The sequence below is a fragment of the Synchytrium microbalum genome, assembly GCF_006535985.1.
Source record: "Synchytrium microbalum strain JEL517 chromosome Unknown SmJEL517_scf0001, whole genome shotgun sequence".
NCBI lineage: Eukaryota > Fungi > Chytridiomycota > Chytridiomycetes > Synchytriales > Synchytriaceae > Synchytrium > Synchytrium microbalum.
Genome location: NW_022158350.1, coordinates 508,631 through 533,436, shown reverse-complemented (window position 1 = coordinate 533,436; position 24,806 = coordinate 508,631). Strand labels below are relative to the sequence as shown.

Sequence of the window (24,806 nt, the reverse complement as noted above, 5' to 3'; positions counted from 1 at the left end):
TCGTATAATCCAACCGTCGTAGTTGCGGTGACAGTCTACTCAAAGAATAAGAGATTGGACGAGGTTTGAAAAGGTACCGATCCTTGATCCGGACGTCCCTCGTGTCGAGTTTTCAGGTGAGATAGTAGAAGGAATAGTTTATGAGCAGTCCGCCAGTGAGAAGCTCAAGAGGAGGGTGGAAAAGAAGTTGATTGGAGTAGCTACGCTTCGACAAGACGTGTCTTGCTATGTTAAGAGAGGTACCTCCCAGAACGTAAAGGTCGCGACGTCTAATTGAACATGCATTATGTAATATCCATGTCAGAGGCATACAATTCAACATGAACTCCAATAAAACAGACCTTTCTGCTACCGACTTTCTACCGTTTGTCCTTTTCAAAAGCAAAACCCAACATCCATTACAGTTTCAGTGAGAATAATTTCAGTTCTTGTTTTGGTTTTTGATATAATACAAAAATATTATATTTTACAGGAGGCTTTATCTATATACGTCGACAATGCAAAACCATATTTCCGTTTATCCCTTCCTTCCTCCCCCTCTCCTTTCTCCTCTCTACGTTTGGTTTTTGAGCTTTTCGTTTCTATAAAAGGGTCCCGATTTCCTTACCTTTGACGATACCACCCACCACCCCAGATTTCTAGCAAGCCCCTATAAATCCTTGGAATCACCACAAGGCAGACGACACAACATCTAAAACACCATTCAAAACATACCATTCCTGAAAGAAATCCATTCTGGGCTCCAACTCCCTCAACTCCTTGCCCTGGGATTGTTCATTGATGAACCGCGATACGAATCAGCTCCATATCCATTGTAAGATACATGTTGCACTGGCGGTAATTGATTATAATGACTAGTAAAGTTGTTAATAAAACAATTCCAATATCACAACAAATTCAAGCAGTTACAGCAACCAAAACTTATAATACAGCAAATGCACACCTTGAAGAAGCTACTGGATGTTGATCATCTGATGTCAGATCAATAACTTCAGAGTAGCTCGTATTCCTTGTAACTCTAGGAGGAGGTGGAGGAGTTGCAGCACGGGAATTCGACACACTTCGTGCAGGCGGAGGAGTTGAGGCCTTTTGATTAACGACAACACTCGATGACTCTCCTCTACTAGCAGGTGGTGGTGTGGTAGCTCCATACAAGCGAGAATTGATTTGAGCACTACTTGGTAGTGGTGGTATCGTCGGAGCAACAACAATAGAAGTAGTATAAGACATTGGTAGCGCCTGTGAATAATTTCGTTGCGTTGGAACCATCACTGGTGGTGGCACATATTGAGGGATGACGGGATGTGGCGAGCTTCGTTGAGGAACCACCGCTAAAGATGGAGGCACTGAAGCTAGTGTCATGGCTACATCATAATGGTAATAAGGATCAGATACTGGTGCCGGTACCATCATTGTTGGCAACATCATAGAAGAAACCATATTGTTTGTAGGTGCCATTGCGAATGCAGCAGGTTGAGTCATTATTGGTACTGCTGGTTTGGATGTGTTCAATAAAAGTAATGCATTGGCTGCATTCCCATTGATACTTTCAGGAGCGACTACATTAGATAAGACCGATTGCGGCAATATCGAGACTGGAGCAATTTTTGGCGACATTGGTCGAGATACTGGCCGTGACACAGGTCGTGAGATCGCTTTGACCTCTTCCACATGCGCAATCTTGGCCTTCTTCATTACGTCTTGATGCATACCAGTTGACGAGGGCAAACTTTCCATATCATCAGACACTTTACGTTTCTTTCCTCCCGAATCTCCATTGAGAGCTGCAGCTACTGGAGCAGTAGTTACAACGGGACTAGGTCTGCTAGCAGAGCTAGTTGGCACTGGAAGCTGAGGCAAAGGAGCCGCTGATTCCAACTTGGGCCTTTGCGGAGCTGGCTGAGGAAGGGGAGAGTCCTCCGAAGCCTTCCTCTTGGCACCAACCTCTTCCTTGACTACATCAGTTGCTGACAATTGTTTCGAAGCTGGGTTCCCTTCCAGAGAATCCTTGATTGATAATTCGTGTGAGATAACCATTGGCGATTCAACAGCATGAAGGGGTACCCGATCTGTATTTTTCTTTGAATCTTTCTTATTTTTCCTCCCTCCTTTGAAAAGTTCTTTGGGCAACTTGGAACTAAAGAGAATCGAAGTGAGTGCAGTTGTTCAAAGGCCAAAAAAAAACCCACGGCGAAGAACACCCTGTCAAGGGACCCACCTCTTGATGACGTGAATGATAACACCCATAGTCGACTCATTAAACTTCTCCCATCCTTTAGTCGCGTCTTTGAATGCTTCAATAGGAAATGACATATCCAAGCGACCACCTTTCTGCGAGACCACAAATCCGAAATAGAATATTGCTTTATAAAAAGGCTTTGGAAGGGTTTGATTGGGAGCTTCCGGGATGACTTTATAGTAATCGCCATCTATTGCTTCTTGTTCGGTATTGAAGGTGACGATGCTTTCCACCTTGTCGACCCAAGGATGCACCGTTCCAATCGTATCAAGAGTTTCCATCTTCATAAGTAGTTGACGAAGTCTAGATTCTACCATTCCAACCCTACGTGTAAAACATTGTGAATGGCCAAGCTTTCAGGTGCAGATTGATCACGAGAATGCAGAATGAGAAGTTTCCATTGCACGTCATCGTCGACTGCTTTTGCCAGCAACACAGCTTACCATAGCAGATATTGGTCTTCGGAGGTGGCAGCTGCTACTACTTGTATGTAATACTTGTACTCATTGAAAAAGTCCATTGGTTCAAATAACTCTGACCATTCAGCTTTAGCAATGACAAGACGATCAGCAATATCAGCTGCTCGTTCAAACTCTTTTGTCATGATTTTCAACGTGGAGTCCGTGACGTTATGGGTCGAGCACATAGACGGATATGCCGGTGTTATAATAGGCATTTTGTGAGCTCTGTCTGAGGGATAAATCCTTGGATTCCAGACGCGAACTTGAAGAGGACCATCTTCAATTTGCTTGAGCATTACAGGTTGAGGCCATGGCCTATAAACGAAGACGTTTGAATACGTGTGTAGAAAAAATAATGCGTTAAGACTCGAGCCTTGCGAGGATTGCTACTCACCACTTTTGCATAATCCTAAAGAAACTAGTCAAAACTTTTCCTGCAGCGGCGTTTGGATATAGCTGGCAAACACGAGCCACCAACATGGCCCATGCTACACCACCAAGAAATCCCAGCACGTTTGAATATATGAGCCGTTTCTTTGCCCAGAGCTTAACAGCTCGAAGAGCGAGTCGAAATTGAGTGATATCGGGTACTAGTCGAAGAATTTCATCCGTAACTCGTGATCCTGTATCAATGATGTTAGTGTTGAGATCCAAAAAAAACCTGCGCGAAGTCATTGTACCGTTCAGACTTCTAATACAGCGGTCATCCAATCCTTTCAGCAAGTCGTCATTAGACAAGTCTAGATCGTCCCTGACAACGGGTACGTTCAATTGAGCAAATAGCAAATCGATAGGAATGCCAGAAAAGGCGAATTGAATTACAGGCACATATGCTTCATGCACAGCCTAGTTGAGGGCCCAGTTGAGACATTTATATGAATGCGGCGATGCCCGATTCGATGCAAGTCTTACCGTCAACTCTGTGACTTCTGGGCGTTGTTGTAACATTTCAAACATCACTCTGAAAAAGTCATCTCTGTTGACGTGTTTCGGAGCCACACATAGTGTATCAATATCGGAACCTACCGAAGATATGTACATGAATACTGGTTGTCATAAGTGGATGCTAGGGTGACGTCAAGTTACCACTGGCATGAGCACCCAATCGGTAGGAACCGAAGGTGAAGATTTTGCCACCCGCGTCCATTGACTCTGGCAGACCCTTTTCTAAAGATACTCTGCGGACAAATGCCTTGACCAATATAGAAATCTCTCCCAATACCATTTCTCTAGTAAGAGAAAGGACAAGAGTCAGCGAACAAGATACAATGTTTTGATGGGGTTGATGGGTGGGTGATATGGTAATATGCGATATGATGGCGAGAGGATGGAAGCGAGCTGGTACCTTTTGATGGATTCATCTTGACTTTCAATTTGGTTTAAATCAGCCAATGTCTTGATTAGCGACTTTGTGAGTTCCTTGTCTCTATTGTCTGGCGTGGAGAGCGAGATGGGGGGCGTGACACCGAGATATTTCTGGCTCATATCTATATTCGGCTGCCCTACAAGATGTCTATGCACTTGCTTTGATGGCCTTGATAGAGTCTGGCTCTCGTCTGTTTGTTTCTTAGGAAGATGAAGGAAGAGAGGCTACTAAACGGCAATTTGGGTGATACCTTTTACGTTCACGTCGCGGCTATTCGTTTACGAAGTGAAAGTTGTAGTCATCCTCCGTCGTCATCTAACGTTTAACACGTACCATATCTAAAATGAATCAAATCTGGCATGAAATCAACAACAACAGCGAATTTTCGTGATTTCTCCTATATATACCACCACCTGCGATACGGATAACGCGTTTTGATGCTTACAATTACGTAAACTACAGGTTTAAAAACACGCCAAGAACATAAAGACCTCCTCAATTCTCTGTTTACAACCACTTTTCAGCTTAGCAGCGGTCGATGCAGCGTCAGGGCTGCCGACGAGTTCATCTATGCTAGAGAGTTCTGGACTTCGTAACTTGCTCAGTCAAAAGGTTAGAGCTGTTTGAAAACGACATGTTTTCGCTTGACCAAATGTTTTGATGTGCTAACCCAGCCGAACTATAATAGGAGAGGGAGTTGCGCGAAGTATACGATCTGAATGTTTCCAAGCTGGAACAGGCCGTCCATGAGAAGGACGCTGAGGTATGTTAACGGAACAAGTCAAGATCTACGCTGAAACAATGAATACAAATTTTGCCATTAAATACATAGATCAATCAACTCAAAACTCGATTCCAAAGTCTTCAAGATGATTTTCTGTACAATTTGAACTTATTGGAAGAAAGAGATAAAGAATTGGAACGATTCGAGACGTCCGAGGACCAATTCAAGACTGATGTACATGATCGGTACAGACTTCACGCACTGTTGCATCTCTCCACACGGGACTGATATTCGCATCTTGAATTTTAGTGAGGCTCGAATCAGTGAACTCAAAATCGTCATTGCCGACAAGGCTTCAGAAATATCCAATTTACGTGCGTTGGTACAGGCTCAAGAACAGCACGAGATTGAAGCCATCCGGAAACTACGCCGAGAACATGAAGTGAGTTCGCGGAATTGTAGATCTATATTTCATGTTTTGCTGATGGGGTTTTCTCGTATAGCTCGCAGTTCAGAGTTACGAAAACGCTCAACGTGCTCGGGACGATAGATCCGACGAAGAGAAAACAGAGCTAATCATGCAATTACGTACAGCTGCGCAAGATTTCGATCTGCTCAAGTATGATCACAGTCACACAAGACGCCATTCGTAGCATTTCTCCGTCTGATCCCAATTTTTTTTCCAGGCAAACACATACAGCCGATCTAGATAGAATACGTCGCGACCATGAGCTAGATATACGGCTCATCAAACAAGACTCAGATCAGCGGTTGCTTGATGCTGAACATGGAGTCGCAACAGCTTTGGGTGAATTGTCTGCTGCTAAAATGGCGCGAGATGCACTTGAGGACAAGTTACAACAGCAGCTTGAACACAATCGTAATCTAGATCAGAGATTACGGCAGTCTCAGTGGGAGATGGCAGATCTAGTCAAGAGTCATGCTGTGAAAGTTGCTGAATTAGAAGTGACTTTAAATCAAGTACGCATGAGAGTGCGATTTCATCAGCAACTCTTGGGACTGACTTGTTTTCATCAAATCTAGGTCTTGTCAAAGCAAGAGGATGACAAGAGAGCGAATGAAGAGTTGCGTGTTCGTTTGCAAACAGAGTCGGATCGTAGTCAAAAGGTGTGACTTGCTGATTTGGCATGTTAAATCAATCACATTCTTACACAGCCTCATCATAGAACCTGGAGCACGAAAAGATAGTCTTGACGGACAGACTGTCTCATGTAACAGCCAAACTGAATGAAGCCGTCTCATTGAATACAGCGAACTCGAGCCAATCTCACTCATCAATCACAATGTTGAAGGCAACGATTGAAGAACAAGCTGATCGAATGCAAGCTCTAGACTCGGAAGTGGCCAAGCTGAGGTTGGAGCTCAAGGACTCGCAGGCATCCCAACAGCATCATATATCAAGACGTGATGCAGATTTACATCATTTAACAGAACGGCTGCAACGTACTGAAGCTGAGAATGTAGAGTTGCATCAAAAGATTAATTTGTACAAGCAGGAGATTTCCAAGAGGATGGAAGTTGAGGGTGCTCTGAATAGGAGTATGACTGAGCGTAAGCGTACTGTATGAGTTCGCAGGTGTTTGGTCTTCTAATATTCAATTCTCTAATTCTGTAGAGAATATGGAATGGGAGAGGAGATATGATGAGCTGATGCGAAAGAGGTACTGGGAACAAGAAGACTTTATTCGTTCTGTAGTTGCTTCTAAGGATCGTGCTGAAGCCGACCTCAAAGTGAGTAGGACATTGCAGCACACTTCTGAGATTTTTGTGTTCAGACGTTTTGCTATTCTGTAGCTTTTGAGATCTCGCTTGGATCACGCTGATACTCAAGGTCTAGCAGCGGAAACAGATGCATGGATTCAATCTATGGAGGGAGAAAACCAAATGCTCAAGGGTCGTATTGACGAGCTCATGATACAAGTATGAGCTGATTTGTTCTATTGTGAGGTGCTCGTTTTGATCGCCCATTTTGCTCATTTGATCGCTCCTTCCCAGAATGACCAGCTTGCTACAGTCGTGCATCAAATGAAGGAGGACATGGCCTCGCTATATCACAATAATAGTATGGCCGCACATAAACCGAGTGAAGATGAGGTAAAAAAATGCATTTTCTCAGGAATAATGACCTTCTCCGCACTCTCATTCTACACAAAACACATAGCTGGCTCCTCTTCATCGTCTTTTGGCACAAAAGCAAGCATTGATTGATGACTTGCTCGAGGCTCAAACTCGCCTACATGAGCGGACTCGTGCCTCCCTCGTATTTAAGGAGAATGTCAGACCCGTGCTACCTGATACCCAACCATCATCTACAAATAAAACACCGGATGCCTTGCAGCACGAGAATGCTCAACTACGAGCTCAATTACGATCTGCTGCTTCAGATCTCAAGAAGCTAGCTGGTGAACGCATCAAGCTCATGGACATGAGCAATGCACTACGAGCCGAGTTACGAATGCTTCGAGAATCTGCAACAACAGATGAAGATATCGAAGCTGTAAACAATATGAACGATGCAGCTGTAAAAACTCGTACACGATCTGCAGTTCGTGTGAAACCTTTAGGAAGTTCCACCAAAACGGGTACGAAACGAGTAGTTGTAGTAACTTCTACCACACCTGCTGCCACTATGAATGGTAGTCATAATAGTAGACCTGCTGCTGCGGTGATAATTGGATCTGCTCCCATTTCAACGCGGCCTGGAAGGACGAGGATCGGTGAATCTCCTATGGATCCTATGGAGAAGGAGTCATTGCGTAAAGCTGATTTGAGGACTAGAGGGATTCGGAATTGGAATGATAAGGACGATTTGTAGTTACTAATAGGTAGTGTCGCATGGACAATATCGGTTGGATTTGTATATACTCTTTTGGCATTGCAAACTAGTTTGTAAATATTTCAATTTAATGAGGAAGAAATGTTATTGGTATTGGGTTGGTATTTTGCTGTTCCAGTCCCTGTTCGAGGCTGGATCCCAGTCAATGGACGAAGAACAGAGAATGTGCGCCAGTATAACAATTGTAACTGATCGTCTGATTGCGTATATTCTCATGCGGTTTGCCTCGGCAATAAAAATGGTTTCTGCAGCACTGTTCATCCTCGTACTTCAACTTTTCATAAATTTTGTTTTTGAAGCTTTTCGATTAGAGATACTTGAAGGCTACCAGGCAGAAGGCTTGTACATATCTGGCTCGTATAGGAATCATGATGGCAACACTACCAACTCCCACACCAACTCCTGGAGTAAAAACTCAGATTCCAATCTTGTCGGTTCCTGATATCGTGCAGAATCGATTACCAACTGAGTTTGATCCAAAGAAGGATTTGACACCGGAACAGCTGACAATGCTCGAGGAATTGTACGTATCAAGTTTGGTGGAGCTTCTCAGTTGATGTTTTTGCTACCATTACACATTTTACAAGCGATCAGTGAAGCTCACATCCCATTATTACTAGTCGAGCTCAGCTTCCAGAACTGTTGATATCTCGTGAACTGATCGAGAATGCTGAGGATGACGACGAGGATATGGCACAATTGACTGATGAAGAGATCGCTGAAATCAGAAAGGAGGAAGAAGTGTGGACTGATGATGCCTGTTTGTTGCGATACTTGAGAGCCACTAAGTGGAAGCTCACGCATTCAGGCATGTGCTCATGATGTGGTTGAGCTTGAATGGTTTTTGATGCAGCTATTGCTGTTGAGCTTGGCATTCGCTAACCTCAAAGACACACACACATACACACTCTAGTTGACAGACTAGAAGCAACTCTAAAATGGCGGCGAACATATAAACCGCATAAGATCACACCAGATGACATTGTTGAGGAATCGTTGACTGGCAAGATATACGTGAATGGGTTTGATCAGATTGGAAGGCCTATATGTAAGTGCTTGTCGACCAATTGTAACTCGATGGGTTCTAGCTCCTGAATATTGTTTTCGTTTTTTGACCATGCAGTGTATCTTTGCCCAAAACGTGAAAATACTAAAAACCATGACCAGCAACTGAAACATACAGTGTTTGTGATGGAAACCGCTATAAAAATGATGTCAAAAGGCGTAGAACAGGTAACGTAGCTTGATCACAGACGATATTAGTAGTAGTGAATTGTGTCTCATCTTTTACGCCCAGGTTATTATTGCCATCGACTATGAAGGTGTTTCAATGAGAACTGCTCCACCGCTCGCAATCACTCGACGCTTTCTTGATACGATTGGAGCCCACTACCCCGAACGTATGGGCATTGGCTTTGTAGTCAACCCGAGCTGGTACTTGTGGATAGCACTTGGTCTTGCGTCCCCATTTATGGATCCTGTGACTAAAGCCAAAATCAACTTTGTCTCTCTCTCTGGAAAGGTGTCGTTCCGTACCTGAGATTTTGCTGACATACAAATACTCATGAATTTTGGAGGGGTCTTTTTTCGCATAGGCCAACAAATCGAAGGAATCGACAGCAGATGGCACTGGATCGTGGACGTCGCTTCAAAAATACATCGATAATGAGTTGCTCGATGCCATGTTTGGTGGAGACTATGCCTTTGAGTGGCATCATCCCACGTACTGGAGTTATATAAGTGCCCTTAGAAGTGATGTTGTCAAACAATGAGCGCCTTCTCTGATGCTTTTGCTGAATCTTGATTCTGTACCCGCCCGACACTTGATACATTCCCAATAGATTAAACAACCATTAGACACCGCCCACCACGTATACACAACCCGACACACAAGTATGAAACTCTTGTAAGAATAATAGATGTCATTTGATCATTATCTATGAGATTTTATTACAGGATCATGCGAGCAGGGATGTGGTTGTTTAGACGGATGTTTCTATGGATTGTTGGAAAGCTTCTCGACTTCCTTTGGAGTTTTTGTATTCAAGCTTAGAGCGTGCAGGCCTCCAACCTATGAAAGTTTTGACAATGAAATTACGAATCAGCCGATGGTCCTTGTACGTGCTTGCGAATAAATGATCCGAGCAAGCGATAGTGATAATATCAGTTGACACCAACTGTGCCAAAAGTCGGGAGAAGCTTGCCTTGAGTTCTTCAGATAGCAGATCGTATATCATTCGATGCCTTTGAACAACGGGTTTCCCTTCAAACGAGGGCGATACCACACTAACTCTGAAATGTGTTTCCTTGTTGAGGCCACCTTGAGCCTTCATCGCGGCGTGTGAAGCATGAAGATGCGAATCGTCAATGATTTCAAGGTTGGTTGGTGTCAATGCTGTTGTCAACTAGATATTATAATGTGTTGGTACGTTCTTGATCGATTGAAGGACAAAATGTAGAAACGTTTGGTGCGTACCTTGTGCAAGATGGACGTGTACATGGGGCCCGCTGCAGGTACAGATCCAGTAGCGGCTGACATGAGTTTTCTTAGATTCGGAAGGAGCATTAAACAGCTTTGAGTTGGATGAAAAGTTTCTAAGAGTAGGCGAAGCTGTGTGAGAATTGGATCGACCGACGCGTCAAGATAATTCAGAATGAATGATAATCACAAAATAAATCATAGACACGTGTATTTGAACTGTTCCGACTAACTACTCGACCAACGCCTTCCCTCAAACTGTTCAAAGAGAATGGTGAATCCAACCTGACGTACAAGAGACTACAACCATCGATGACTCGCCGGATTACAGATACGGATACGGAACCCATCACAGTAAATCCAGGCGTCCGGAGGCAGACAATGACCTCGTCGATAATCGAAAATATCGACGAAGTGCAAGAAGACTCTCAACGACCAAGGAAGAAGGCCAAAACTGCACAGTCAAAGAATGCTACTCGAGTCGCTCATGACGACGGGTATGTTGTCGTCCCCTTCTTTCGCCTCTATTGCATGACATTGATCAACATTTGAGTTTGTTGTTTGATCTTGACCAGCACGGTTCTTCCCATTACTACACCCAATGTGATCTAATACATTCTAACTTGATCTGATCTCTACTTTAGATATGCTGATGGCTCCATCCTACGAATCAAAATGAAGAGTACGACGAGCTCAAGTCACTCACTTTGCACACTCGACATTCTTATGCCCTTTTACCTTGATTAGACTTTTTGACTTATAATCAAGCCGAGTTCTTCCCTGGTCCTCATTTGAACATGATTATTGGGCCAAATGGAACTGGAAAGAGTAGTGTGGTAGCTGCTATTGTCACTGCCCTCGGTGGAAGGCTCAAGGTATTAATTTTGGAGAGCTTGGTACCTGGTATACTAGTTTTTTACTCACGATACTTGCTAGTTATTGGATCGTCATGACAGATCTGGTGATTTGGTCAAGAATGGCGAAACAGCTGCCGAGGTCGAAATCGAAATCAAGCATTCACGTGGCAATCTGACCATCAATCGGATTTATACTAAAGGAGCCAATGATTCTCAATTCAAAATCAATGGTATGTGTTTTAAAGGTAGTTAAAGCGTATCCTGCTGGTAATCGTCGATCTGAAACCTTGATTTGTTTGCGTAGGCAAACCTTCAACTCTTGCCGAAGTGAAGAGACGTGTTGCTGAAATGAATATTCAAATGGACAATTTATGGTATGCTAGATTGAATAGCACTAAATTAGATGTCTTCATTCTCTGGAACTAAATCGTCATCAAATATTCTAGTCAATGTCTGCCACAAGAAATGGTCGGAGAGTTTGCAGAGTTGAATGCTCAACAGCGACTTAAAGAGACTCAACGATGTGCTGGCGAAGCAGATTTGACTAAATGGCATCAGCAACTCATTGAAGCTAAACGTACCGAGACTGACCTAGCACAGGTATAATGAGGTTCTCTTCTGAAAATTATCAGACGCTGAAAACTCAAGATGCATCATTGGCAGTCATCTAACTTTCTGTGGTTTAGGCTGTTCAAAGAGAACGTGATTCACTAGCTGATGATAAACGTAGAAACGAAGCCATATATGCTCGAGTCCAAGGATTTCGTAATCGTGAAGCTGCAGTCCGCCAACTTGACGTGCTCGAACTCATCTACCAATGGATATTATATGATGAAGCAAAGCAGAAAGCACTGGACAAGAGCGCTGAAGTGGAAATATTAAAAGCCCAACTTGCAGAAGCCAAGGAACGTAATGAGCCTTCCAGGCTCCGACTAGAACTCTGCAAAAACCAAGCCGCTGCTGCCAAAACTAGTAAAGATAAGGCCATTCAACAGTATGAGAAAGCATGTGGCGATATTGATAAGAAACGTGAAGAATTTGATAGAAAGGAGGGAGAGGCAGATAAACTGAAGCTTGAACGTAATGCTGCTGCTGACGGCGCTCGAGTAAGTTCCACTTTAGTAGTCTTAGCCAACACACCAAACTATCATTGTCATGTGGTCTAATTGCTTACTCACTCCCACTTGGCCATTTCTTCTGATAGCGTCATGACGCAGAGGTGGCCAGGATTCAGAGAGAAATTGACAATGCTAGTCGTCAACGCGATCAAATGCGTGACGAATTGGCAGCATTGGGTTTAGATGTCACCTCCAACCAACTGATTGGTGGCCGTCTAGCTCAAATATCTGCTGAAACAGAAGTTGTCCGAAACAGGACAAATACCTTAGAACAGGAACGGGATACTCTTACTAGAGAAGATGCCACCATTCACAATAGAATTCAGGAGTCGAGGCAACAAGAAGCCATATGTCGTGACGAATTGGCCAAGTTGGATAATCTTGAATTGCAAAAGGAACACCTGTTATCCAATAGACCAAATACCCAAATTTTTGCACGTGCCATGAAATGGTGTCAAGATAATCCCAATCGATTCCAAGGAAGAGTATATAAACCCGCCATTCTCGAAATCAAGGTTACCGATCCTAACGTTGCAAATCAAGTCGAATCTGCTATAGGATTCTTACCTAGCATGGTAAGTGTGTCTTTGAAGTTGGCTTGTTTGCTGCTTAACAACCCGAGAGAGCAGGAATACTCATACTATCTGAGCTGTTGTAGCAAATTGTGGCTACTGATACGGGAGATATGAATCTGTTGGTCAATGAACTTGTGTACAATCAAAAGTTGAGAGTCGCTATTTCTGATGTTCCACAGAGACTCAGAGAAACCAACTTTGCGCCGCAATATACCAAAGAAGAGGTAAAGCGCGACTGAATGTTGCGAGCGGTATGAGCCATATTTTACATATTCTTATTTGCATCTCATCAAAAGTTGAGACGAGCTGGATTTATTGGCTATGCGAAAGACTTCATTGAAGGACCTGAAGATGTAATTCGAGTTCTATGCATGAAGGCCCATATCCACCAAAAGGCAAGTTTCAAACCGGTTTCGAATCGCTTTTCTTCCGCTGTTTCTCATGCCATGCAACTGCCTTTTCAGCCTATAGCTTTTAAAGATGCTGATGTTAAACCAGATATTGCTAAAAATATGGGAATCAACTCGTGGATCACCGCTGAGAGCTCCGTAATTTTCAGGAAGGCATATGGCTCATCAAATACCACTTCTACTGGGATTCATCCTGCTCAGTTTCTCACTCTCGATGGTATTGCCTTTTGTATTTGATGTTAGCATTACGACGCGCTACGTTTCTCACGCTTTCTTTCTTTCGTACAGTCAATGCTGATCAACGAGTTGATCTGCAACGCAGTCTTGGTCGACTCGATGCTTCCTTGAAAGATGACCAAGCTAGACGACAGCCAACTAGAGACAGACTTTCTCAGATTGAAGGGCAGTTGCGGGAGCTACGAGGCCAAGAGGTAAGCTCCAACAATACTGCCGCTCTTATTGTTGACGATGTACAAGAATGACATCTCTAACCACATTTTCAGCAAACACTTCGTGAAGAGAGGAATGGTATATTTGCCAAGCATAAAGAGTATAGGGCTATCAATGGAAGGCTTGGTAAGTTGCTTGTATCAGTGAGTTGATGTTTCTTAGGATATGTTGGGTAACGCTTGCTTTGTCTGTATAACAAATAGATGCCGGAAACACCAGTTTGAGGAACAAAGAGAAAGAAGCGCAAGGTCGAACTGGTCGAATCGCAAAATTGGAGACCAATCTCTCAACAATAGAAAAGGAGCGCTTCGCTCTCGCTATCGAACTACAAAACTTGCGTTCGCTCAGCACTAAAATGCATGTGAATGAGAACATACCTGCTCAATTAGCTTGGCATCAAGCTGAAGCTGATCGACAGGTTGCTGATGAAGAATTTCAACAACTTCAGGCTTCGATTCAAGAAAAGCAAATTGCTGTCGACCAAGGTACAGTGCAATAATGCATTTGGTACAGAGCGTGAGTTTTTCCGCCATCTTACTGAAATCTCGACGGCAAAACAGGGAAAAATCAGCACCAGCACCTGGTACAAAGGAGAAAGGCTGCTCTTGCTAACGTCAAACGTACTGATGGTGCCTTTGTTGACAAGCATCAAGCGCGATGGAGTCCGGAAGAGAACGCATTGGGTGAACGACTTCAGGTTTGTCGTTTGAGGGTTGCTCCAGTTTTGCATCTAAATGCAACATTGACACTCTCTACGGTTTTCCCTAGGCGTCAGCCAAACTCCTTGAAGTACCCACTAGTGAAATCAATGATCTCGTTACGCAAGCTAGAGCAGCTGTAGAAATGAATTTGAATAATGATGGCAATGTGGTTCAGGAATATGAGCAACGAAAAGCTCGAGTGAGTTACCTTCACTATCTGCGCCGTTTGCTTTGTTGCTTGTTAAGTTGGCTGACATTTTTTTCTTTGGTAGATTGAAGCTGCTGAAGTACGCCTAGAAGAGAGTCAAGAAGCTCTGAGTAATCATAAACAAGAGATGCAAGCTGTTCGTGTGAGTACTGACGTTTGGGTTTTGGTACTCATCTTCGTTTGGCTGTACAACTTATCGTACGTTGACAATTTGGATTGGTATAGGATTTATGGGTTCCGGAAATAACTGCCCTTGCTGCTAAAATCAATGAAAAATTCAGCCTCTTGTTTAAACGTGAGTTCTGCTTTAGGAAAATGTGGATTGACTGTGCAATAGCTGAGCGTTTGATCTTGTATTTAGGCATTGACTGTGCTGGAGAAGTCAAAGTGTCTGAGAATGAAGACTATGACAAGTGGGGAATTGAAATCCTTGTGTGTTTCAGGTAAAAACTGCGTCATCTCTTTATCATAGCTGCTCTTTCCTTTGCCTTTGGTCGCCAGCAAACAAGCCTTGCTCACACAACGTAACAACACGTAGAGTCGGACAAGACCTCAAAGAACTGAGAGCCAAAGTACAATCTGGTGGAGAACGAGCTGTCTCAACCATGCTCTATTTACTTGCTCTACAGGAATTCTCTCGTGCTCCCTTCCGAGTAGTTGACGAAATCAATCAAGGAATGGATGCTTTAAATGAACGAATGATGCACAAGTTGATGGTGGAAGGTTCAAACCGCGAAGGATCTGCGCAGTACGTTAGTTCATATGTTCAGAGCAAAAATACCTCTCTGCTTCAATCCACGTTTGATACTCAAACTACTTGTCTTCGCTTTTAGATACTTTCTGATTACACCAAAACTCTTGCCAGACCTTGAATTCAACGAGCGAATGAAGATTCTTTGTATCTACAGTGGTACGTTTGGTGGACTGGGCACTGGTTTTCAGCATCTGCACTATTCAATCGATTCATTTTGACAAATTTTTGTTGACTTATAGGTCCTGTTGTCCCAAGCAGGCAGCAAGTTGTCGATGCCGTCTCCAGGAAAAAGAAGCTTGAGAATGATCAACCACCGTCAGACAAAGAGAATGGCGGCGGCAGGAGCAGTACTGATCAGGAAATTTGAATATAATTTGTGTTTGTTGTAAAGCTTAGTTGTATATATACATATTCGCATTTTGCTCGGTTTTAAACGATGTTAATGTTCGAAATTCGGTCTGATGGTGTGTTAATGGAATGTCGTTTTCGAACTTTTTTATTTTTTTGCGTGGTCACGAAACATCGGAGAGAGTGCCGAAAAAGGCCTGTCTATGCTTTGCATCTTTCTGTTTCCTTGTCTCGTTGTTTCAAGCATTGGGTTTGTCAAACAAGTTGGAACATTCGTTTCTTAAAAAGCACGCAGATGCAGAATACATGCCTTTTCAGATGCAGACCGTCAAAGATAATTCTGAATTCATCTTCAAAATGCAGTTCTTGAGCATCTGTTGACTCTGAATTAGCACTTGTTAACGTCGAAACGCTCCAAAAGTCTGTCTTTTCTTCCTCCAAACATACTCTAAAAATCGGCGTGCAACTTGAACCCAATAGGGAAGCAGTTTAGAGGAAATTTTACGAGGTATTTATATAAATCATGTCGAGAGATTGTTTGGCTCTCGTTGGTGGTCTATTAGTCCTGTTAGACACATTGAAAGAATTCTAACTTTTTGACCATTTTCAGCGATTAAACGGAGTTTGCCGGAGGAAACAAGCACAAACTTCTCTTTCAATTATTTCAGTATAATGTTCAGGCTCGGAAACGACCGTTTACGTGCTGTCTTTACGCTCGACGATGACTGGTCGATGGATTAGAGAATGGATTTGATGCTACTCCTGACGATCAAGAAATCAACGATACTGGAGCTGACTAGATGGCATTGATACCACCTGAGAATGGATATGAAAATACGGGCGATGGTGTTGAAGCTGGATTGGAAGTTGCTGGTGATGGTGTAAATGGTGTTGTAATGAGCAGCCCATCAGAATCTTGGCCTCTCTCCCTGTTGAAACCATATTGTCCATACTTTTGAAGTTAATGATTGTCTCTATTGACGAAATTCTTTATTTTGTGAATGATATCATGGAAATCAAAAGTTGGATGACTCAAACAAGAAAAATACCATCATTGTGAATCTGTTGACTGACAATCTCCTCCTATTATTTCCAACAATTTGTAAACTTGATCATGCAGACTTGGGCAAACTGCCTCGCTGCTCCAAAACAATCAAGGACTCTGTTCTTGCTTTTGATGTTTGGAATAGAATTCCGGATTCATTTGCACAACAAAATGTCTTGTTTGGTCTGGAAGTCCCCCGAGTAAATAGAATCTTGATGAGTAGCAACTGCGACACTGTCGACTGCGAGGCAAATGGGTCAAGAGATTGGTTGGTTTTGTCGCGTCTTTGCAAAAGCTGCACGAGCAAAAGGTATGCCATAAACCAAATCCACATTTCCTTGGAGAATCATTCATTCACACTTTTGATCAATCATTTCTTTGTAGATTTATTAACAAAAAGCATGTCCTGGATTTGCTCAAGTTTGGAGTGTTGGCTGAAATGGCTGGATGCGATCTTCGTTCCACTGTCCCAGACGAGTTCTTCCACGAAAGTCCCCTCGGCCTGGGGTATATGAGACGAGGCAGGTTCTTTACAGTATTGATGATGTGGCTATGGCTCTGAAGTACTCTGCTCAAACAACCAAGAAACGGTTCGAGCATCAGACTCTTAGAGAGGAATCTCGTCAAGACTATACTAAATTCCTCAAGAGTTCGGTTCATCCAGCTATAGCAGACCGTGCCAACCGTCGACTGAAGCTGATCAAGGAGTCCTCTGCGGAGCCAGTGTTGAAGAATTGAGCACACTCCCAGCAGCCAAAGCAAAATTTATCAAGGCACGTTGTGGAAACTGATTGGGATGATGTCGTAGCCACCTTCATTGACAAAATGCTGCAAATCGACCAGTCTGGCTGAGACGTGTCTATATCGACTACATGAAGGACTACATGGGTGAAACTGATGTGTTCCTGACACTAGCTAGTCCTGAAGCCGTAATGAGTACCGGAGTACTAGTGGATTGGATGGTAGCGCATCAAAATATGGAATGGCCAGTAAATTTAGACTGGGAAGATTTACAAGAGTTTTATGATGGCGCATGGGCGGACTCGTTCAAGGAACTAGTTGTTCCAATGAGAGTAGACCCAGCTGTAAGGTTCGCTAGCCTATGTCTTTGAGTCCTTGATGCGTACTTGTTAATGATTTCGTGTTGTCAGTTTGAAGAAGGTGTCCGAGAAGACAGAGTAGGTATCCTTCTCCATATTCACGAAAAGCACTCCCAGATGGATACATTTCAGGTAATTCATCAAGCACCCTTAGAGCAAGTTCTTGAAGTTGCATTAATCCACCTAGCTAACCTCCTTTTTTGGTTTGTTGGACTGCGAGGATCTGCTACGGAAAAGGCGTCAGACATTGTCAAACACCATCACGAAACTCTTTAGCTCGAGATTACCAGGTAGACAAGATACGAGTCAAAACACACTTTCAATATGAAGCAACTAAATTCTGCTCTCTTTTGGCAGCTGTGGCAACTTGAAGTTCTCTTTGCGTCTATACGTCAATGCAAAAAAAGAAGCTAAAAGAAGACGGTTAATAGTTTCACAAACCAACCCCACTCGAGCCAATAATACCGTATTTGCAAATGAAATCATTGTTGGTGTTTTTCAAATCGACTTTCTATACAATGTAGAAAAGCACATGTCGAATGACCTATTGATGCCCACCCAGTTCTACTTTCCCCTCACTACATCCTTGACTGAGTATTTCTGAACCACCTTCCTCACGTTCTTTGCTCCCTCGGTACTCAAAACCAATAATCCGTCTTGCAAATGTATCATTCGTCGTTCTCGTGCTGGGAAGTGTCGATATATACGTACTCCTCGACCATCTCGTGGAACTGAATCACTATTCGTCTTTTCTTCATCTGCCTTACTTCCTTGTATGACTGGTTTTTGGACACTGGTTACCGTTGTTGCTGCTGATGATGTTGCTGATCCTCCTACTCCTGATGGTGCAACTGTGCCAGCATCTGTCTTCATCCAACTAGGATCGAAAAACGTTGTCAGAAAAACATTATATCGAAACCCTATGTTTCGAGACAACCTTTTAAACCAACCTGAATTTGTTGAGCCCCAACGTTTGAGCAAGAGTAACCTTTTGTTGTCCAGCCACAAAATTATCTGTATAATCCTTCTTCTTCATCTTCTTGGCCGACTGAGCAGGTGCGATGGGTCGTATACTATCATCAATATCCTGCTTGCCATCAACTCCAGTGCCACGATTTTCTCGTTCCTTCATTTCTCGTTGTCGTTCTTCTTTGGCAGCTCGTGCTAATAGTCGTTGTGGTTCATCTATTACCATGGGTTCGAGTTTGATGTTGCCTTCTTCTACTTCGGATTGGCGTTTCAGGAATTGGTGAAGGCCTGCTGTTCGATGCTTAGATACAATGATCATGGCTTCTAGTAATTCTCGGACGCGAGCTTCGGTAGCTAGACCCAACCATGCATAGTAATCTTCATCCACGTTTGGCACTTTGTGGTTTTTGGCTGGAAAGGGGATGGAGTTAATGAAATGGAAGTTTTATCGAGGTTGACAGCATATGACATGTGTTTCGGCAAAAACAACAGGAGAATGGGCAGAATGCCAAGGATGCAAGCTTACCAATCCCTTCAACCAGCTTGTGGAATGCCTGAGTACCCATAAAACTTTGATTTCGTATACGATCTTCTCCTGGAAGTGGATGACCTGGTCCACGACCTTCACCCATTACCATATCAGACTTCATTCTCTCTTCCTCCTCCTATACATATACAAGGGCGACATTGTAAGCGAAGAATGTTCTCATACGTGAATGGTCAATTCAACAGGCGAAAAAAATGCTTCATAGAGCTGACGGCATAGCTTCTCCAAGCATACCTCTTCTTCAATTCCAGCAGCATGAGTAGCATCCAATTCTTTATCAAGATTACTCTTTGATTTTTCAGCGGCTGAAGGCTTTCGAGAGGCAGAAGATTCGCCAATGTATTGTTGAGCTCGAGGAGCTGGTTCATTATACTGAGGTTGGAATGTGGGTTGCTGCTGTTGGTTGTCGTATGATGGATTTGCGACTATATGGTGATTGATAATACTTTAGAACCAGGTATTGGAGACGACAAAAAAAACCGGAATGCTCTATGCAGCGAAACAACCGCACTTGTCGTTGACACGAACTTACTGGCTTGTCTAGACATGACTGATTGTTCTGTCTTGACACGTTTCCTAAGACACGTTCACGACACGTTTGAGTCAAACAGAAATGGAGTTCCTTTGACGAATGCATTCAAAGTACATACGCATTGGTAGGAGGAGGAGGATTCTGAGGTCTCTTTGGAGCTTGAAGTATCTGTTGCTGCTGTTGTTGTTGATGTTGTCGTTGAGCAGCATCAGCAGCCGCCTAAGTATAACAATATTAAAGTGTTTAAGGGCTTGCTTTCAAACAAAATAAATATATCGACATTGATTCTGTGCTCGATCACATCTTACAGAAGCACGCATCTCGAAAATCAGCTTGTCAGCAGCTTCCTTGAATTCAGCAGGAGAGATTGTCTTTGCCTTAAAAAGAGATAGGGAGCATGAGTAAAAAAAACGTTCTTGGATATACAACTGAGTAGGCAGCTCCAAACCACTTCACGCACAAGCCCCTTCCTTCTCTTTCTAGCTCAATTAATCAACTCTTACAAACACATACCTGATATTGCCGAGCCAAAGCCATAAACTCTGCTTGCTTATCCGAAGGCAGCTTTGACAACTCCTCCTTGAATTTCTCTGAAGCTGGACCTGATCGTTGCTGGTCACCACCACTAGTGGCAGGTGAAGCAGGACTGACGGACTGTGGCGACAATTGCTGTTGCTGTTGCGGAGATGGTACCATACCCATTTGACGTTGCTGTAATTGCTGTAGATGCATTTGTTGCATGGCAGCTTGTTGTTGCTGTATCTGCAACTGGTGGATTGCTTGTTGCTGCTGTTGTTGGATGGATTGTTGTTGGATGGATTGTTGTTGCTGTTGTTGGATTGCAGCTTGTTGGACTGCTAGTAGTCGTTGAGCTTGCATCTGTTGGGTTTGTAATTGTTGTTGGGCTTGTAGCTGGGCGGCTACTCTGATGGATTGCTGTTGTTGCTGTTGTTGTGGTGACTAGTAGTTGAAGAGTAAATGGAAGATGTTAGAACGCGTGCTTGTAAAGCTGCAACACGCCTACTTCTGCAAGAATGATGAAGGCATGCGATTCCAACCAGCATAGACCACAACAACAACAACATAGAACATAATATCAAGAATGTGCAAAATTATGATGTAATATTACCATTTGTTGCCTTGCATTTGGACTGGGGGTAGCATTGCCATTGACTGTAGTTGATGTTGAAGAAGGAGGTGGTTGCTGAGGAGCTGATGACATTCCGAAAGGATCATCGTCTTCATCAGGAGGAGGATAGGAGGAGGGCACAGGAGCAGCCTCCTGTTGACCAAAGGGATCGTCCTCATCTGCCATGTCTGTAATTATTTGGTGAGTTTCTACAGGGAAGAAGGGGTCTATAAGAGTAATAATAGTACGATATGGATTGTAGGCACAGCTGCACTTTGTAGCGAGCTATATCCTTATAGGATGATTGAATGAAGTCGGTAGCTTATGTTTTGTTAGTTTTCCAAGTTTTGTGAAGGAGCTCTGACACGTAAACCAGGTGATGCCAATATGGGATTACTACTGGATATGTATATTTCGTGACACTGACTACGTGATTATAGTACTATTATACAATGCATCCATCCAAAACAGCTGAGCTGCCATCTGTTTGATTTTTTCGCTCAGTGTTTGATGTCCACCATCAACCCGCTGAATCTATCTATTTGAGCTTGCCTTCTGTAAAGAGTACATGCTGATTCACTACAAAGGAGAGTTACTTCCGTTGCTAATACATTATATACAATCAAATCCAAACTCTTTACCTATTGGATCAAACTTCTTCAACTGGAGCTTGGGCAACGCTCGTCGTCGAACCGTCGTATATGCAAATCCTGTCCCCGCTGTCGATATCAACCGCACCAGAACCGTCCGTGACTTGGCTCCTCGTGCCATGTGCGTTATGTGACAATCGGTAAATTCAACAAAACAAGCAGTAGAAATGAATCAAGATTGTGAACTTTTACAACTTTTCAAGTTTCAACTGACCTTTATATTTAACTCTCACCAAGGTACACAATGTTGCAAACACCTCACATTCACAGACCAATTTCACACGATAACTCCTCATGTACCAACCTTTACTCTTCCTTGACCACATCTTCCCTCAACGCACGTATATAACTCCAATACGTGGCATGATCCCACTCAAAGCAGAAACTTCCACCAAACATGGCATCAAGCACCTCATCATCAACGTACCTTTGGACGGACGTCCACGTTCCATGTCCAGATCCTTTCGAATCATTCTTCTTGACCTATTGTCGAAACCAAAGGCAAAAATGTCGGTTACATCAGAGGTATCTCGACTTGACTCGAGAAGACACCCAACTTGCAACAAACACTCTTAACATACCTTGTCAGAAAGCGAGATAAAATGAATCTTGGCTTTCGTAACAGGATCAAGAAAGGGTGAAGCGATAGCGAGAGCAACCCAAAGATACCAACTGGGATTCACAGTCAAGGCCACACCCATACGTTCTGGGTAATGGCCAGAAATAGTCTATAAGAATCGTCTTGTAATCGAGACTGGTGGTGATGTCCTTATTGAATCGTCCTCATAGTCAATGACGATGACGAACTGGATGTCAAACCCGATGTAACATGGGAACTCATGACATTTGATCTTCGTGACAAGTCAAGCTACACTTGCCTGTTCCACACCATGCGGCATCAATTTTATAGCTGTCTCCATCACAAATACGGTATGTTTGAGTTGCTGTGAATAGTCCTTGGTGTTTTCTCGTTTTGTGGAAATTTACACTCTGCTCAATTGATTGTAAATGTAGCACCACATTCAGCATCAGCCGCCAAAGCACGCAATGTAGATGATTTGTTAGCTGATCCAGTAGCAGCAGTGTCGAAAGGACGTTGTTTGCCGCATCAGCTGCTGTGGACGGGGAAGTTGTTAGCGGTAAGGTGGCAGAAGCAGCAAAAGTAGCAATGGCCGAGGGTAGCAATAACGGAAATATTGCTCTTGCGGAAGGGTCCATATTTTTTACAGAAGAGGGTTCTAACTACACTTGTCATGGTCAGACCTTGGTTTCTGGGTCTCAGAAGGTGAGTGTGTTCTTGAAAGTCTTGAGACCTGTTTCGGGACTCCGTATAATGATTTCTTTTTTCTTTTTTGTCCTCAGAGTGGTATATTTGGACCAACTTTATCAAAATTGACCTGCTCGCCAGACAATTACTATGAACAAGGATATCAACAGCAATATGATTATAATGATTCGTCGAGCTGCGGAGGTTCCAATGCTACTGCCGGTCGATGGGATAATGAAGACGAGTGGAGTCATACACAAGCGCCAGCTCCGCCATGACGAACCATCAGAACCAGATTTACTCAGGTTTGATGATAAGCCTAGAGTCAGTACTATTTTATCTAGTGATAACAGTTCGGCGTGGTGTGGCAGTACTCGAAACAGTCCCAGCATGAGATCGAGTAAACCCAGTAAGGCACCTGAAGCCAAGACGTCGGATGGTTCGGATACATGGAGAATACTGCTACGAATTGGGTTGGTACTCTTGTATATAAAAGCAAATGTATGTGAAAAATACGTTACGGACATCCAAATTTTGGTTTACAGATATACAGCATTTAATTGACCTAAAGAAACCACAAGTAAGTAGGCAAAGGAGGACCTACCGCAACAAAACGTACTCCTGGGCATCCATTGAGAAAGGTGTGGATTAAGGCTGGGGACATAGCTTCCATTCGATGATGGACATTTTCAGAATCCCTTCGGACAACACCAACGATGAAGCCTAGACTTCCGTCCAATAAAGGAGATCCAGAGAGTCCCGTACCAGTGGTGATATCAATCGTGATTCTATAGCGAGTGGAAGTAAGCATGAATTGATACATAAAAAAAGGATTACTTACATGCTCGGATTCTCATATCCTGATACGACCCCTTTTGCAAAGTGTTTTAATCCAGATTCAGACGTGATGTCAACGCTTGCCGAAAACACGGTTTGACCAACTTCAACAGATGAGATCGTTGGTATGTCCTCCACGTCGTGGTGCGAATTGACCTCGATAACCGCCAAATCAAAGGACTCACTCCAAGGCGACGGTGATATCACGTTTGCGAGAGTAGGTGGCATATTCTTGTTAGAGACAATGATACGGGTTGCATCCTTGACTACATGCCAGCAAGTCATAAAGAGTGATCGAGGTTTGGTGAGTAGAAACCCTGTTCCGGTTGTTACAGATCCGTCTGATTGAGTAGCGACTACGGATACAACGATGCTAGACAGTTTGTCTCGGGCCATCTTTTGATGCAACTCCTCTGAGAGCATGTGGATCTGGGTAGTGGATTGTTGCAATATATTGCCTGCCAGTGAGGATAGTTCTGAAAGGATGATGTTAGGCCTTGGAATTTGGAATGTATCGTATAAATATATTACCTGTGTTGATGGACGATTGATTTTATCTAGATTCAGACACGTCAAGGTTTCGCGTGGCTGCCTGGGAAATTAGTGTTGAACGCCGCGTGCTTGTCCGTTGAGGCACACCGTGCTCATTTTTAATTCACCTGATATGAAATCGCAGTGCGAACGAGCGGGGAGTACACGTGTACACTGACTGCGTAAAGATGCCTTGTCAAGTGCCTCGCAAATGTACGCAAACTGCTTGAACAAGTTTAACTCGTCACTTTTCGTCAAATAATAGGCGGCTTACTGTCTGCAGTAATCATTCAGCAACAGCGGTAACGTTCTGGCCATTAATATCTGACGTCTGACTCGAGGTCTAGATGACTTGGTTTTCTGCGCAAGCAAACCCACCACTCAAACCACCAACAACAACAGTAAACAATACGGTAACACATACAACAAGTCGTCTGCTTCCTCATCGTACACGTATTCCGTTCGTACTATATCGTAAACGACACAATTATAAAACCTTGAGAAAACACGTAACTCTAAGTTTCATATTATGCGAATGTACCTCCGGCTCTTTGAGGCGGTAAGAATAGTCACTTAGCGTTCAGCATACGCTCTTCGAGGACACCGATCGTCTAACCTTCATCTCGTATTACTGTCAAACAAAACGTCACAA

General features: G+C 43.4%; 6 protein-coding genes across 6 annotated transcripts; 3 read left to right on the top strand and 3 right to left on the bottom strand.

Annotated features, from left to right (window-relative positions):
- Nucleotides 1–921: 921 nt before the first annotated feature.
- Nucleotides 922–4,185, bottom strand: SmJEL517_g00133 (uncharacterized protein; the record flags this gene model as incomplete). The annotated part of the gene is made up of 8 exons (XM_031166063.1): nucleotides 922–2,137; nucleotides 2,219–2,563; nucleotides 2,683–3,015; nucleotides 3,095–3,323; nucleotides 3,381–3,546; nucleotides 3,613–3,722; nucleotides 3,787–3,929; nucleotides 4,046–4,185. 8 exons carry the CDS (start codon nucleotides 4,183–4,185, stop codon nucleotides 922–924), a joined length of 2,682 nt encoding a protein of 893 aa, XP_031028022.1.
- A 451-nt stretch (nucleotides 4,186–4,636) lies between these two features.
- Nucleotides 4,637–7,626, top strand: SmJEL517_g00132 (uncharacterized protein; the record flags this gene model as incomplete). The annotated part of the gene is made up of 12 exons (XM_031166062.1): nucleotides 4,637–4,678; nucleotides 4,755–4,829; nucleotides 4,899–5,035; nucleotides 5,100–5,232; nucleotides 5,294–5,409; nucleotides 5,477–5,771; nucleotides 5,835–5,918; nucleotides 5,978–6,362; nucleotides 6,427–6,542; nucleotides 6,606–6,731; nucleotides 6,807–6,905; nucleotides 6,973–7,626. 12 exons carry the CDS (start codon nucleotides 4,637–4,639, stop codon nucleotides 7,624–7,626), a joined length of 2,262 nt encoding a protein of 753 aa, XP_031028023.1.
- A 102-nt stretch (nucleotides 7,627–7,728) lies between these two features.
- Nucleotides 7,729–9,419, top strand: SmJEL517_g00131 (uncharacterized protein; the record flags this gene model as incomplete). Its single annotated transcript, XM_031166061.1, has 7 exons — nucleotides 7,729–7,812; nucleotides 7,959–8,170; nucleotides 8,268–8,407; nucleotides 8,561–8,695; nucleotides 8,771–8,880; nucleotides 8,945–9,169; nucleotides 9,243–9,419. The coding sequence occupies 7 exons, from the start codon at nucleotides 7,729–7,731 to the stop codon at nucleotides 9,417–9,419; spliced, it is 1,083 nt and encodes a 360-aa protein (XP_031028024.1).
- Nucleotides 9,420–9,643: 224 nt separating this feature from the next.
- SmJEL517_g00130 (uncharacterized protein) lies at nucleotides 9,644–10,186 on the bottom strand (the record flags this gene model as incomplete). Its single annotated transcript, XM_031166060.1, has 3 exons — nucleotides 9,644–9,718; nucleotides 9,822–10,052; nucleotides 10,124–10,186. The coding sequence occupies 3 exons, from the start codon at nucleotides 10,184–10,186 to the stop codon at nucleotides 9,644–9,646; spliced, it is 369 nt and encodes a 122-aa protein (XP_031028025.1).
- A 252-nt stretch (nucleotides 10,187–10,438) lies between these two features.
- Nucleotides 10,439–15,566, top strand: SmJEL517_g00129 (uncharacterized protein; the record flags this gene model as incomplete). The annotated part of the gene is made up of 22 exons (XM_031166059.1): nucleotides 10,439–10,623; nucleotides 10,771–10,808; nucleotides 10,874–11,001; nucleotides 11,063–11,213; nucleotides 11,288–11,357; nucleotides 11,430–11,583; nucleotides 11,670–12,089; nucleotides 12,188–12,676; nucleotides 12,760–12,900; nucleotides 12,973–13,029; nucleotides 13,141–13,303; nucleotides 13,375–13,517; nucleotides 13,590–13,662; nucleotides 13,740–14,021; nucleotides 14,097–14,233; nucleotides 14,305–14,436; nucleotides 14,510–14,587; nucleotides 14,671–14,740; nucleotides 14,807–14,888; nucleotides 14,984–15,193; nucleotides 15,279–15,355; nucleotides 15,439–15,566. The coding sequence occupies 22 exons, from the start codon at nucleotides 10,439–10,441 to the stop codon at nucleotides 15,564–15,566; spliced, it is 3,408 nt and encodes a 1,135-aa protein (XP_031027800.1).
- Nucleotides 15,567–21,407: 5,841 nt separating this feature from the next.
- On the bottom strand, nucleotides 21,408–21,640 carry SmJEL517_g00128 (uncharacterized protein; the record flags this gene model as incomplete). Its single annotated transcript, XM_031166058.1, has 2 exons — nucleotides 21,408–21,448; nucleotides 21,511–21,640. 2 exons carry the CDS (start codon nucleotides 21,638–21,640, stop codon nucleotides 21,408–21,410), a joined length of 171 nt encoding a protein of 56 aa, XP_031027799.1.
- Between the last annotated feature and the right edge of the window lie 3,166 nt (nucleotides 21,641–24,806).